The 16,254-nt window shown below is 52.6% G+C and overlaps 1 protein-coding gene across 1 annotated transcript in view; it reads right to left on the reverse strand.

Annotated features, from left to right (window-relative positions):
• Nucleotides 1-16,254, reverse strand: part of LOC116955064 (myosin-10-like) — a 124,402-nt gene that overhangs the window by 17,711 nt on the left and 90,437 nt on the right. The window contains exons 21-31 of the mRNA XM_032976017.2: nt 15,954-16,062; nt 14,913-15,044; nt 13,156-13,362; nt 12,297-12,434; nt 11,192-11,315; nt 10,221-10,392; nt 8,193-8,405; nt 5,402-5,546; nt 4,629-4,835; nt 2,152-2,256; nt 959-1,111 (exon numbers count right to left, since the gene is read on the reverse strand). Of these exons, the coding sequence (XP_032831908.2) occupies nt 959-1,111; nt 2,152-2,256; nt 4,629-4,835; nt 5,402-5,546; nt 8,193-8,405; nt 10,221-10,392; nt 11,192-11,315; nt 12,297-12,434; nt 13,156-13,362; nt 14,913-15,044; nt 15,954-16,062 (1,705 nt within the window). The remainder of the gene's footprint in view (nt 1-958; nt 1,112-2,151; nt 2,257-4,628; nt 4,836-5,401; nt 5,547-8,192; nt 8,406-10,220; nt 10,393-11,191; nt 11,316-12,296; nt 12,435-13,155; nt 13,363-14,912; nt 15,045-15,953; nt 16,063-16,254) is intronic.

Raw genomic sequence — 16,254 nt, forward strand, 5'->3', positions numbered from 1 at the left:
ATCTCTGACCCAGGTGTCCACATGTATCAGTGCACTGAGCCTGTGACTATAACACTCTAAGTTCAATCTCTGACCCAGGTGTCCCCATGCATCAGTGCACTGAGCCTGTGACTATAACACTCTAAGTTCAATCTCTGACCCAGGTGTCCACATGTATCAGTGCTCTGAGCAGGTGACTATAACACTCTAATTTCAATCTCTGACCCAGGTGTCCCCATGCATCAGTGCACTGAGCCAGATACACTAAAACTCTAAGTTCAATCTCTGACCAAGGTGTCCCCATGCATCAGTGCATTGAGCCGGTGACTATAACACTCTAAGTTCAATCTCTGACCCAGGTGTCCCCATGTATCAGTGCATTGAGCCGGTGACTATAACACTCTAAGTTCAATCTCTGACCCAGGTGTCCCCATGTATCAGTGTTCTGAGCAGATGACTGCAACACTCTAAGTTCAATCTCTGACCCAGGTGTCCACATGTATCAGTGCTCTGAGCAGGTGACTATAACACTCTAATTTCAATCTCTGACCCAGGTGTCCCCATGCATCAGTGCACTGAGCCAGATACACTAAAACTCTAAGTTCAATCTCTGACCAAGGTGTCCCCATGCATCAGTGCATTGAGCCGGTGACTATAACACTCTAAGTTCAATCTCTGACCCAGGTGTCCCCATGCATCAGTGCATTGAGCCGGTGACTATAACACTCTAAGTTCAATCTCTGACCCAGGTGTCCCCATGCATCAGTGCATTGAGCCGGTGACTATAACACTCTAAGTTCAATCTCTGACCCAGGTGTCCCCATGTATCAGTGCATTGAGCCTGTGACTATAACACTCTAAGTTCAATCTCTGACCCAGGTGTCCCCATGCATCAGTGCACTGAGCCAGTGACCCGTGGCCTGCCCAGGTTGAACCCCCCCCCCCTCTCTCCCCCCGATTGCTCCGGCCGGGCGCCCACCTGCAGCGTGATGGAGGAGAGCTGCTTCTCCGTGGCTCTGCGCGCCTCCTCCTCGTCCTCCAGCTGCTCGGCCAGCCCGGCCTTCTCCTCCTCCAGCTGGCGCGCCTTGGTGCTCATCTGCAGCTTCTGCCGCGTCTCCTCCTGCAGCAGCTCCTGCGCCCCGCGAGCACGGCGGATCTCGATGTCAGACGGTCAGCCCGTCTGCCGCTAACGTCTATCCGCTGCTGGATGATAGCGGCTACGGCGCGGTCTCACGATGCGTCAACGAATCTCGCTGCTTCTATTATTATATTTCAATATTTTTTTGTACAGTTTGTTATTCATCTTGTAACATCTATATGTGTGTATTTTCGTCCAGGTAAGGCCCGCTTAGCCGCATAGCTCTTTTTTTCAGAAGCGACCCGCCCATCACGAACGGTGGCTCAACGAGGCGGCATTAATTCATCGTCGCGTGGACATTCACGGCGGCAGCCAAATACAGCTGGAGGACGCGGAGGGGAAGATAGATAAATAAATAAATCCGCGCCACCACGGGGAGAGAGACACCGCAAACTCCAAATATGCCGCCATCGTCAGGATCGGGATGGAACCCACGACCTCCTGGACACGCTCGCGCGTGCGTGCCGCGAATGCTCGTGTCGCGCGCGTGTGTGTGTGTGTGCGTGCGTGTGTTGTGCACGCTTGTGTGTGTGTGTGTGTTGTGGGGAGCGGTAGTGTAGCGGTTAGCGCGCTGCGCTATGAACCTGGCCACCCGGGTTCGATTCCCGCTCACGGCAAACACCAGTGACGATTATCTGAACCGGTCCCGGGCCTCCCCTAGGTCGACTCAGCCTCAAATGAGTACCTGGTGCGGTGTGTAAACATTGCCACTAGGGAGACAAAGGCGGTCGGGCGTGGTGCTGGCCACCCACCCCCTCGTGTGCCGTTCCGGCCTCCATAGGTGCTCGCTAACAGCACTTGCCCCTACAGTCTGTTACAGGCTATACGGGGGATCTTTGTGTGCATGGGTGCGTGTGTTGTGCACGCTCGTGTGTGTGTGCGTGTGCGTGTGTGTGTGCGTGTGTGCATGCGTGTGTGTGTGTGTGTGTGCGTGCGTGTGCGTGCGTGCTGTGCATGCTCGTGTGTGTGTGCGTGTGTGTGTAGTGTGCGTGCGTGCGTGCTGTGCACGCTGGGACCGGACGCCCCCCGCCCACCTGGGCGTCCTGTAGCTGCGTCTGCACGCTCGCCACGTCCTTGGACAGCTTGAGCACCTTGGTCTCTGTCTGCGTCAGGATGGACGTCACGTTGTCCAGCTCCACCTATCAGCGTCGGCACGGGGGAGGGACGCCGGGGGGTGGTGGTGGGGGGGGGGGTCATGGGGGTCAGGGTGGGGAGGTCAGTAGGTCAAGAGAGGTATAACCACGTACGGATACCCTTGCACATTGCCACCATGCGGTGATATGCTGCTGATGGAGCCACTACCCAAAATCTTGGACTGGGGTCGATGGGTCTCTGTGTAACTCTATGGGTACTCTGTGTAACTCTATGGGTACTCTGTGTAACTCCGTGGGTACTCTGTGTAACTCTATGGGTACTCTGTGTAACTCTATGGGTACTCTGTGTAACTCTATGGGTACTCTGTGAAACTCTATGGCTACTCTGTGTAACTCTATGGGTACTCTGTGTAACTCTATGGGTACTCTGTGTAACTCTATGGGTACTCTGTGTAACTTTATGGGTACTCTGTGTAACTCTATGGCTACTCTGTGTAACTTTATGGCTACTCTGTGTAACTCTATGGGTACTCTGTGTAACTCTATGGCTACTCTGTGTAACTCTATGGGTACTCTGTGTAACTCTATGGCTACTCTGTGTAACTCTATGGGTGCTCTGTGTAACTCTATGGGTACTCTGTGTAACTCTATGGGTACTCTGTGTAACTCTATGGGTACTCTGAGTAACTCTATGGGTACTCTGTGTAACTCTATGAGTACTCTGTGTAACTCTATGGGTCTCTGTGTAACTCTATGGGTACTCTGTGTAACTCTATGGGTACTCTGTGTAACTCTATGGGTACTCTGTGTAACTCTATGGGTACTCTGTGTAACTCTATGGGTACTCTGTGTAACTCTATGAGTACTCTGTGTAACTCTATGGGTCTCTGTGTAACTCTATGGTACTCTGTTAACTCTATGGGTACTCTTTTAACTCTATGGGTACTCTTTTAACTCTATGGGTACTCTGTTAACTCTATGGCTACTCTGTGTAACTCTATGGGTACTCTGTGTAACTCTATGGGTACTCTGTGTAACCCTATGGGTACTCTGTGTAACTCTATGGCTACTCTGTGTAACTCTATGGGTACTCTGTGTAACTCTATGGCTACTCTGTGTAACTCTATGGGTACTCTGTGTAACTCTATGGGTACTCTGTGTAACTCTATGGCTACTCTGTGTAACTCCATGGGTCTCTGTGTAACTCTATGGGTACTCTGTGTAACTCTATGGGTACTCTGTGTAACTCTATGGGTACTCTGTGTAACTCCGTGGGTACTCTGTGTAACTCTATGGCTACTCTGTGTAACTCTTTGGCTACTCTGTGTAACTCTATGGGTACTCTGTGTAACTCTATGGGTACTCTGTGTAACTCTATGGGTACTCTATGTAACTCTGTGAGTACTCTGTGTAACTCTATGGATACTCTGTGTAACTCTATGGCTACTCTGTGTAACTTTATGGCTACTCTGTGTAACTCTATGGGTGCTCTGTGTAACTCTATGACTACTCTGTGTAACTCTATGGGTACTCTGTGTAACTCTATGGGTACTCTGTGTAACTCTATGGGTACTCTGTGTAACTCTATGGCTACTCTGTGTAACTCTATGGGTACTCTGTGTAACTCTATGGCTACTCTGTGTAACTCTATGGGTACTCTGTGTAACTCTATGGCTACTCTGTGTAACTCTATGGCTACTCTGTGTAACTCTATGGGTACTCTGTGTAACTCTATGGGTACTCTGTGTAACTCTATGGGTACTCTGTGTAACTCTATGGCTACTCTGTGTAACTCTATGGGTACTCTGTGTAACTCTATGGCTACTCTGTGTAACTCTATGGGTACTCTGTGTAACTCTATGGGTACTCTGTGTAACTCTATGGCTACTCTGTGTAACTCTTTGGCTACTCTGTGTAACTCTATGGCTACTCTGTGTAACTCTATGGGTACTCTGTGTAACTCTATGGGTACTCTGTGTAACTCTATGGGTACTCTGTGTAACTCTATGGCTACTCTGTGTAACTCTATGGGTACTCTGTGTAACTCTATGGCTACTCTGTGTAACTCTGTGGGTACTCTGTGTAACTCTATGGGTACTCTGTGTAACTCTATGGGTACTCTGTGTAACTCTATGGGTACTCTGTGTAACTCTATGGCTACTCTGTGTAACTCTATGGCTACTCTGTGTAACTCTATGGCTACTCTGTGTAACTCCATGGGTCTCTACGCAACTCCATGAGTCTCTATGCAATCGGGTGGGTCTCTATGCAAATCCGTGGGCCTCCATGAACCTCAGTGTGCCTCCATAATCTCTATAGGTCTCTATGCGACGCCACGGGTCTCTATGCAACCCTATGGGTCTCTATGCAACGCCATGGGAACTCCATGGGCCTCTGTGTAACTCCGCGTGGGTCACCTGGAGGCGGGAGGAGCGCTCCACCAGCTCCAGGCGCTCGCGCTCCGTCTCCACGTGCTTGCCCGTCGCCTCCTGCAGCTGCGTCTCCAGCTTCTTACGCCGGTGCTCCAGGTCGGAGCGCGCCGCCTGCAGGCCCTTCACCTCGTGCAGCAGCTCCTGCTTCTCCACCTCCAGGCCCTGCTTCGTCTTCTCCAGGGTCACCTTGGCCTGGGGGGGCGGGAGGGCGGAGGTCACGGAGGTCGGCGGAGGTGGGGGGGGCGCAGGAGGGCGAGGCGGAGACGCGACGCGCGGATTGACTCGTTCGGGACGGACGCGGGAGGCCGAAAGGGCGCGGTTTGTTGGGTGGTGGGTGGCGGTATTGAGGGGTGGGTGGCGGTGTTGGGTGGTGGGTGGCGGTGTTGGGTGGTGGGTGGCGGTGTTGGGCGGTGGGTGGCGGTGTTGAGGGGTGGGTGGCGGTGTTGAGTGGTGGGTGGTGGTGTTGGGTGGTGGGTGGCGGTGTTGGGTGGTGGGTGGCGGTGTTGGGTGGTGGGTGGCGGTATTGAGGGGTGGGTGGCGGTGTTGAGGGGTGGGTGGCGGTGTTGGGTGGTGGGTGGCGGTTTTGGGTGGCGGTGTTGGGTGGTGGGTGGCGGTGTTGGGCGGTGGGTGGCGGTGTTGGGTGGTGGGTGGCGGTGTCTCCGTGGTGGGTGGCGGTGTCTCCGCGGTGGGTGGCAGTGTTGGGTGGTGGGTGGCGGTGTCTCCGCGGTGGGTGGCGGCGTCTCCGCGGTGGCGCTGACCCTCTTGACGCTCTCCAGCGTCTCGGTCATCTCCTCCAGTGTCTGCGTGTGTCGCTTGCGCATCTCCTGGACTTGCGACTCGTGAGACCGCACCTCCTCCTCCAGCGCTCGCCGCAGTTCCGCCACCTCGTGCTCGCGCTTCGCCCTGCCCGGAGAAGTGGGGGGGGGGGGGCGGGCAATCGGAAGGGGGGAGCGGATGTGTTACCCAGAATGCCGAGTGTGGTTTTTGGGGATCGGTGACTCGCAGAGTGCAATAGGCTCACACAGAGAATCGTAGACTCACACAGAGACCCATAGACTCGCACAGAGACCCATAGACTCACGCAGAGACCCATAGACTTACGCAGAGACCCATAGACTCACACAGAGACTCGTAGACTCGCAGAGACCCATAGACTCACGCAGAGCCCCATGGACTCACACAGAGACTCGTAGACACACGCATAGACCCACAGACTCACACAGAGACCCATAGACTCACGCAGAGACCCATAGACTCACACAGAGACCCATAGACTCACACAGAGACTCGTAGACACACGCATAGACCCACAGACTCGCACAGAGACCCATAAACTCACACAGAGACCCACAGATGCACACAGAGACCCACAGACTCACACAGACCCATAGACTCACACAGAGACCCATAGACTCGCACAGAGACTCGTAGACACACGCATAGACCCACAGACTCACACAGAGAATCATAAACTCTCACAGAGACCCACAGACGCACACAGAGACTCGTAGACTCACACAGAGACCCGTAGACTCACACAGAGACCCGTAGGCTCACACAGAGACCCATAGACTCGCACAGAGACCCATAGACTCATACAGAGACCCATAGACTCACACAGAGGCCCACAGACGCACACAGAGACTCGTAGACTCACACAGAGACCCATACACTCACACAGAGACCCACAGACTCACACAGAGACTCGTAGACTCACACAGAGACCCGTAGACTCACACAGAGACCCGTAGGCTCACACAGAGACCCATAGACTCGCACAGAGACCCATAGACTCACACAGAGACCCACAATTATCTGTACTACAGTCGATCATCGATTATCCAGTGGCTTCGGGGGTGGAAGGGGGTGCCGGATTTTCAAAAACGCCAGATAATCGCTACATTATCATTATTTAAAATGGCTTATTTTTTCACATTCTTCTATGACGTTATGTCTTTAGGTGTACACGGTTATTCTTGTGTTTCAAACGTGTTTTAATAAAGTTGCCGTGTTTATTGTACTGCACTTACCACTCCCAATCTCGAAGACCGCACCACGAGGTAACGTGTGTGTGTATATATGTACGCGTGCAGCATATTGCATTGTTGAAGTTGCGCGTGGTGTATAACGTACCGCGCGTACAACATTGAACGCTGGAATCAAGCATCGACACTTCTTGCGTCACACGCTAGCGCACTGCTGTATCGGATCGCCGCGGTTTCGCCGGATCGGCCGTGGGGGTGTCACCGGACAACGTGGGGAGCGGCCGGATAATCGACGGACGTCATTTCCGTCCGGAAATGACGTCACGCGATTTTGGACCCCCCCCACCCCCACGCATCGTCACACGGCGTCACAAAAAGTCAGACCCCACCCCCCCAAATATGACGTCACAAAGCTCTGCCCCCCCCCTCCTCCCCCCCCAAAACCATATTTCCATTTTGAAAATAAAACATGCTTCAAGTCGCTTTAAACTATTGTTGTCATTGTAGTGCGTGTTTAATGTGGCGCTGCACTCTGATGTTGTAGGTAGTGTTGTTATAATACAATTAGTATTGTTATAACGATTACATATGTATTTAAAGTTGCGCATTTTGATGTGACGTCACATTTCTTAACCCCTCCCCCCCCTATCGTCACACAACGTCACAAATGTCTGACCCCCACCCCCCAGCAGGTGCGTGACGTCATTCATGGACGGCCCCATATATGTATATATATATCATTTGTTCTTTCGGTAAAGTCACGTAGATATTTTTTTTTTTTAATTAAGAATACATTGAAAACAATCTTGATTTGAAGCTTTCGTGAATGCAGGAATCCATACGTAGGCAGAAAAATAAAATTTAATTGAGAATAAATTGAAAACAATCTTGATTTGAAGCTTTCGTGAATGCAGGAATCCATACGTAGGCAGAAAAATAAAATTAAACAAAAAATTAAAGAAATCACGACGTTTTGATCGCAACACGAGAGGTCGTCCTCAGGGGGGAAAAAAATAAACCAGCAGTGGAACTGGTGAACCAGCGAGAAAGCTGTGACAACAACAAGAGGTTGTTTATGTGGCCTTAGGGAAAGCACATTGAAAATAAATTAATAAAAATAATTTCCAATTGATTTTTTTGCTTTCATTCTTTCCAATTAATTTTTGTAGCTTTTATTATCTTCTTTGGTTCTTTCGGTAAAGTCACCACGTAGAATGAGAATAAAATAATAAATTGATAAAATAAAATAACACAATTATCAATTTATTATTTTATTCTCATTCTACGTGGTGGTGACTTTACCGAAAGAACCAAAGAAGATGAATCCTTGCAGTCGCGAAAGCTTTAAATCGAAGCTTTTATTATTTTCAATTTATCTTAAATTTTAACTTAATAGCAATTTTTTTTAAAAAAAATGTTACTTTCTACCTACGCGACTTCACCGATAGAACCGCTAACGTGAATTCCTGCGAGTCGCGAATGTTGCCTTTTGCCGGGTCAGGACAATCGACGGTCAGCCGTCCGTCACGAGCAGCGCGAGACGGGCAAGCGTCCAGCGGCGCACCTGAGTTCCTGCTGGGCCGCGGTGGTGTCCAAGGTGTCCTCCAACTCCGTCTTGAGGGCCTCCAGCTCCTCGCCCAGGTCCCTCTTGAGCTTCTCCACCTTGGCCCGCGCCGCCCGTTCCGCCTCCAGGTCCTCCTGCAGCTCGGCCAGCTGGGCCTGCAGCTCCCGCACCAGCTTCAACGCGTTGGTCTTCTGTGCCGCCTCGTCGTCGCCCCTAGCGGCCGCGGCGGTCGCGGGGTGGTGAGTCGGACGACGGGCGCGACGACGGGGACGGTGACGATGGCGGTGGTGGTGATGATGATGACGATGATGATGATAGTGATGACGATGGTGGTGGTGGTGATGATAACGATGATGATAGTGATGACGATGGTGGTGGTGGTGATGATGATGATGATGATAGTGATGATGATGGTGGTGGTGGTAGTGATGACGATGATGATGATAGTGATGATGATGACGATGGTGGTAGTGATGACGATGAGGGTAGTGATGATGACGATGATGGTAGTGATGACGATGGTGGTGATAGTGATGACGATGATGATGATAGTGATGACGATGGTGGTGGTCGTGATGATGATGATGATAGTGATGACGATGGTGGTGGTGATGATGATGATGATAGTGATGACGATGGTGGTGGTGGTGATGACGATGGTGGTGGTGGTGATGACGATGGTGGCGGTGATGATGACGATGGTGGTAGTGATGACGATGGTGGTGGTGGTGATGACGATGGTGGTGGTAGTGATGACGATGGTGGTGGTAGTGATGACGATGATGATGATAGTGATGATGGTGGTGGTGGTGATGATGATGATGATGATGGTAGTGATGACGATGGTGGTGGTGATGATAGTGATGACAATGATGATGATAGTGATGACGATGGTGGTGGTGGTTATGACGATGGTGGTGGTAGTGATGACGATGGTGGTGGTAGTGATGACGATGATGATGATAGTGATGATGGTGGTGGTGGTGATGATGATGATGGTAGTGATGACGATGGTGGTGGTGGTGATGATAGTGATGACAATGATGATGATAGTGATGACGATGGTGGTGGTGGTGATGATGATGATAGTGATGACAATGGTTGGTGGTGGTGATGATCGTGATGACGATGGTGGTGGTGGTGATGGTGGTGGTAGTGATGACGATGATGATGATGATAGTGATGACGATGGTTGTTGGTGGTGGTAGTGATGGCAATGATGATGATAGTGATGACGATGGTGGTGGTAGTGATGACGATGGTGGTGGTGGTGGTGATGATGATAGTCATGACAATGATGATGACGATGGTGGTGATAATGATAGTGATGACAATGATGATAGTGATGACGATGGTGGTGGTGGTGATGATGATAGTCATGACAATGATGATGACGATGGTGGTGGTGGTGATAATGATAGTGATGACAATGATGATAGTGATGACGATGGTGGTGGTGGTGATGATGATAGTCATGACAATGATGATGACGATGGGGATGATGATAGTGATGACAATGATGATGACGATGGTGGTGGTGATAATGATAGTGATGACAATGATGATGATAGTGATGACGATGGTGGTGGTGATGATGATAGTGATGATAATGATGATGACGATGGTGGTGATGACAATAGTGATTACAGTGATGGTGACGATGATGACGGTGATAATAAGTGATGGTGACGATAATGCAGATAGTGATGTTGATGACAAGGATGGTGATGATGATGGTGATGATAATGATGACGGTGGTGGTGGTGTTGATGGTGGTGTGATGATGGTGGTGATGATGATAATAATGATCATGATATTGATGACAATGATGACGAATAACATGATGATCATGACGGTGACGATGTCGAGTTTGATAACAGAACTAAGCAACGCAGCAGACGGTGCAGTTTACAAGTTAGCTGCAGGTGCAAGTAACTTAGTTGCAGGTGTAAGTAAGGGACGTGGATTGAACCCACGACCTCCTGCATACCAGGCGAGGTAGTGAACATCTTCTAGGCCACTCCGTACCTGGTGGTGGCCGCCTGCAGTTCGTGCTCTTTCTTGGCGAGCTGAGCTTTGAGGTCCTCGATTTGCCGCTGCAGCTCAGCGATGTGGTCCTGCAGGTCGGAGCCTTCGGCCTCCAGCTTCCGCTTGGACTTCTCCAGCTCCTGCCGCGACTTCTCCTCGTCCTTGAGCCGGTCTGCGAGCGGAGCGAGAGAGAGAGAGAGACACGGAGAGATGGGGAGAGAGTGAGAGAGACAGAGAGAGAGAGAGAGAGATGGAGAGAGAGTGGACAGAGATAGAGAGAGGAGAGAGATATGGAGAGAGACAGAGATGAGGAGAGAGTGAGAGAGACATAGAGAGAGAGAGCGAGATGGGGAGAGAGAGGGTGGAGAGAGATATGGAGAGAGATGGAGAGAGACAGAGAGAAAGATGAGGAGAGAGAGAGACACGGAGAGATGGGGAGAGAGTGAGAGAGACATAGAGAGAGAGAGAGTTGGAGAGAGAGTGGACAGAGATAGAGAGAGGAGAGAGATATGGAGAGAGACAGAGAGGATGGAGAGAGCCAGATGAGGAGAGAGTGAGAGAGACATAGAGAGACAGAAAGATGGAGAGAGAGTGGACAGAGATAGAGAGAGGAGAGAGATATGGAGAGAGAGAGAGAGAGGATGGAGAGTGAGATATGGAGAGAGACAGAGATGAGGAGAGAGTGAGAGAGACATAGAGAGAGAGAGATGGAGAGAGAGTGGACGGAGAGAGATATTAAGAGAGACAGAGGATGGAGAGAGGTATGGAGAGAGACAGAGAGAGAGATGAGGAGAGAGAGATATGGAGAGGGAAGAAAAAGATTAAAAGGATTGAGAGTTCATCTTGTCGATGAACCAGCCGCTTTTTGCCCTCCACCACCCTCTGCCCCCCCCCCCCCCGCCCTGCAGGGTGTCACCGCCGCCACCCTCTGCCCCCCCCCCCGATGCGTGGGGAGAGTCAGAGGCGCTCACCCTCCATGTCGGCGATGATGGCGTCCTGCTTGGCCTTCACCTTGCTCAGAGACTTCACCTTCTCCTCCTCTTCGGCCAGGTGAGAGGTGAACTCGGCCACGCGCTCCTCAAGCTGCTTCTTCTCCTGCGGGCGACGGCGAAGAGCGACCATGAGTGACGTCAGCGTCGCCATCGCCAGCGTCGTCCTCCTCGTCGGTGTCAGCGGCAGCGTCAATGGCAACCGTCGTCATCATCGTCGTCGTCATCGTCGTCGTCACCAGTGTCATCCACAGCAACGTCATCGTCGTCGTCATCATCATCGTCGTCACCAGTGTCATCCACAGCAATGTCATCATCGTCGTCGTCATCATCGTCGTCACCAGTGTCATCCACAGCAACGTCATCGTCGTCATCATCATCGTCGTCACCAGTGTCACCGCACCATCGTCAGCAACGTCATCGTCGTCGTCATCATTGTCGTCACTAGTGTCATCCACACCATCGTCATCATCGTCGTCATCATCATCGTCGTCACCAGTGTCATCCACACCATCGTCGTCATCGTCCTCATCATCATCTTCGTCACCAGTGTCACCTGCACCTTCGTCATCAACGTCATCGTCGTCGTCATCATCGTCGTCATCAGTGTAACCCGCACCTTCGTCATCAACGTCATCATCATCATCATCATCGTCGTCACCAGTGTCACCCGCACCTTCGTCATCAACGTCATCATCATCATCATCGTCGTCACCAGTGGCACCCGCACCATCGTCGTCATCATCGTCGTCACCATCGTCATCAACGTCATCATCGTCGTCACCAGTGTCGTCACCAGTGTCGTCACTGTTGTCTTTCCCCCGCGCCTCCGACCAGCACGGTCGGCGACGTACGGCGCCAAAGAAGTTCAACGCACAGTACACACACCGGCGCCGCCATGGGTGCCATCAGCAGCCTTAGCAGCACCGTCAGCACCATTCACAGCATCAGCGCAGCTCTCCATCATCATCATCAACATCATCATCAACAACATCAATCATCGTAATCGTCGTCGTCGACTTCAGCGGCGGCAGGCAGCAGCTAAGGAGTCATCATCGTGATGGTCGGGTCAGCGTCGACCTCTGACCTTGCCCAGCTTGCTGTGCTGGTCATCGAGCATGATGAGGTCCTCCTCCATCTTCTTGATCTTGGACTCCGCTGTCACCTTCTCCAGCTGCAGCTTCTGGCGCGCCGTCTCCTCCTCGTCCAGCTGGTCCTCCAGGTCCTGTGGGGGGGGGGGGGGGGGTGCCGCGTGATCGTCGTCGTCATCACAACATCTCATCATCACCACCACCACGACGACGACAGCATCATTGTCATCATCACCAAAGCACAATATCATTATTGTCGTCATCATCAGCATCATCACAACATCTCATCATCATCACCACCACATCATCAGCATCATCATAACATCTCATCATCACCACCGCCATCACCACGATATCATCATTATCGTCATCATCATCACCAAAGCACAACATCATTATCGTCGTCATCATCAGCATCATCACAACATCTCATCATCATCACCACCACCACCACCATTGTCATCATCATCATCATTATCACCAAAGCACAATATCATTATTGTCGTCATCCTCAGCATCATCACAACATCTCATCATCATTATCATCACCACCATAGGATCATTGTCATCATCACCACCACCACCACCACCACAACATCCCATCAATATCACCGTCATCACAACATCTCATCGATATGTCGGGGTTGGTGCGTGTTCCTCCCTTGTGGTGGGACTTTGCAGGATGAACGTTGAGATTCATGAGGGGCACGGGGGTGGCATGGAGTGGGTGGGTGACCAAATCAGATCTGAATCCACCTGTAACAAGGTTGGGACGTTGTGGGGGGGGGGGGGTGGGTGGGGGGGTGGGGGGGTGGGGGGCGCCGCTAAGGGGTCTACAGGTAACGTCTGCGGCACCTGGAGATGCTGCTGCATCTTCTTCTTGTCGAGCGCCAGCGTCTGGGAGCGTTCCTCTTCCTCCTCGACGCGCGCCTCCAGCTCGTGAAGGATCTCCTCCAGCTCTTGACGCTTCACCTCGAGGCGGACACGCATCTCCTCCGCCTCGGCGCACAGCTCGATCTCGGCCTGCAGCTGCTCCGCCAAGATCTGCTTCTCGTCCACCAGCTGTGGGGTGAAGCGCGTGCGTGTGTGTGTGTGAGTGTGTGTGAGCGTGTGTGTGTGTGTGAGCGTGTGTGTGTGTGTGAGCGTGTGTGAGCGTGTGCGTATGTGTGTGCGAGTGTGTGTGAGCGTGTGTGTGAGCGTGTGTGTGAGCGTGTGTGTGAGCGTGTGTGTGTGAGCGTGTGTGTGAGTGTGTGTGTGTGCGAGTGTGTGCGAGCGTGTGTGCGAGTGTGTGTGAGCGTGCGTGTGTGTGTGAGCGTGTGTGTGTGTGTGTGAGCGTGTGTGAGCGTGTGTGCGAGTGTGTGTGTGTGTGAGCGTGCGTGTGTGTGTGCGCGTGCGTGTGTGTGTGCGAGTGTGTGTGAGCGTGTGTTCGAGTGTGTGTGTGTGTGAGCGTGCGTGTGTGTGTGCGAGTGTGTGTGAGCATGTGTGCGAGTGTGTGTGTATGTATGTGAGTGAGCGCGTGTGAGCGTGTGTGCGCGTGTGTGTATGTGTGAGCGTGCGTGCACGTGTGTGTGTGTGCGAGTGTGTGAGTGAGCGTGTGTGCACGTGTGAGTATGTGTGTGAGTGAGCGCGTATGAGCGCGCGTGTGTGTAGGTGTGTGTGATTGAGCGTGTGATTGTATGTGTGAGTGTGTGAATGTTCGCGTGTGTGCATGTGTGTGATCGTGCGTATGTGTGTGCACACATGTGTGCGCGCGTGTGTGCGCGCGTGAGCATGCGTGCAGCGTGGGAGAGACAGACGGACACACGGGTGAGCATAGAAGGGTTAAGGCTTTCACACACACACACCTGTACACACTGACCTGACACACACACACACCTGTACACACTCACCTGAGACACACACACACCTGTACACACTCACCTGACACACACACACACCTGGCACACACACCTGTACACACACACACTTGTACACACTCACCTGACACACACACACCTGTACACACTCACCTGTACACACACACACACTTGTACACACTCACCTGACACACACACACCTGTACACACTCACCTGACACACACACACTCACGTGGCACCCACACACACACACACCTGTACACACTGACCTGACACACACACCTGTACACACACACCTGTACACACACACACCTGTACACACTGACCTGACACACACACACACCTGTACACACACACCTGTACACACACACACACCTGTACACACTGACCTGACACACACACAACAACAACAACCGCCATTCGCCACTAAGTGGCGGTGACGTCACCACGACGCTTGTGCCAGGCTATGTGCACCCTGAGGCCACGTGAAGTGTCGAACGCCCGCTGGCAGGAGGTCACGGGGCAGACCCAGGTGCCACGGGTCGACTGACTGAGATGAGATGACACACACACACACCTGTACACACACACACCTGTACACACTGACCTGACACACACACACACCTGTACACACTCACCTGAGACACACACACACCTGTACACACTCACGTGGCACACACACACACACCTGGTACACACACACACACACCTGACACACACACACCTGACACACACACACAGCTGTACACACTCACCTGGCCGTGTTTGGACTCCAGCTCGTGCAGCATGGCCTCTGCCCTCTGCTGCCTCTCGCGCGTCATCTTCAGCTCCTCGTCGCGAGCTTGCAGCTCCTCCTCCTGACGAGTCACCTGCAGCAGCGGCTTCACCTGCGCGCAGAGACAAAGGTCCCCCGTGTAGCCTTCGCAGATCATCCATCGATGGATGGGGCCAGGGCCGTTCGCGGGTAGCAGTACCAAGGCCGGGTTAAGATTTCGTAGCCCCCCACCCCCTCCCCCCCCGGGCTACAGGGTACCGTGAGCCCCCCACCCCACCCTACCCCACCCCACCCCCGGTAATATTTTCAAAAGCAAAACAAAGTTAAAGAATAATACAATCGTATTTTTTTTTTTTTACAAGGCTAACAACAAATACAACAACAAAAAAATCGGCATTCACAAATGAAATCAGTTTTCACTTCATCTCTGCAGGCCGCTCAAGCTGGAGGAGACCCCCTGGGCTTGCAGCCCCCTAAAGCCCCCCCACGCCTGAATCGAGCCCTGAGCAGCACCTACGAAGGCAGTGGGGGGGGGGGGGGTGTATGGGTGGCGGTCGGCACCACGCCCGGCCGCCTTTGTCTCCCCGAGCGGAGGAGCAGCAAGGCTCACGGGGGGAGAGGCGGGGAACGCGGCCGCGTTCGGGTTTGAGCGAGATCGAGACTCGTCATCACTTTCGTTACCGTCCATTATTCGGGATGGGGGGGGGGGGTGGTGGCTTTTTTAGTTTTTACTCCAGCTGATGTGTGTCGTGCATCCCTTTTGCGTTTGCCATGGAGGGCGCTGTCTGTCTGTGTGTGTGTGCGTGTATGTGTGCGGAAGGGGGCAGTGAGAATCACAATATTTACTTAACCTGCAGGAAGAATCCGACGAGCTCTGAAGCTCTTTGCGTCACGGATGGGCAGCCGGCGCACGTTGGGTCGGAACGTCGCGGCGACAAACGCCATGGTGGAGGGGTTAGGTTGGGCACGGTGTGTCGGGGGTGGTGACTGTAGCGTGTGGTGCCGATGGCTGCACTCGCACCTTGGTGAAGAGGCGCCACCACTGCCAGTTGCGAAGCTTGAGGTAGGCCGCGCAGTTGCGCTGCAGGATCTTCAGCGCGCTCATCTGCTGCATCTTGCGAGCGTGCGCCCTGCGCGGGCACGGAGAGTTCCGAGTCTCGAGGAATCCGATGAGCTATGAAGCTCTTTGTTTTTTTCCGTCCCACCCCCCCACCTCCCCTAGTAGTTTCACAAACGTACGGTCGCGCCAAGTCGCGCGTGTGTAGACGCGTGTACACGTGTGTGGGGAGCGTGTACACACGTGTTCGCCCGTGTACATATGT

The sequence above is a fragment of the Petromyzon marinus genome, chromosome 58, assembly GCF_048934315.1.
Source record: "Petromyzon marinus isolate PM22_M1 ecotype Great Lakes invasive population chromosome 58, UKy_Petmar_22M1.pri1.0, whole genome shotgun sequence".
NCBI lineage: Eukaryota > Metazoa > Chordata > Hyperoartia > Petromyzontiformes > Petromyzontidae > Petromyzon > Petromyzon marinus.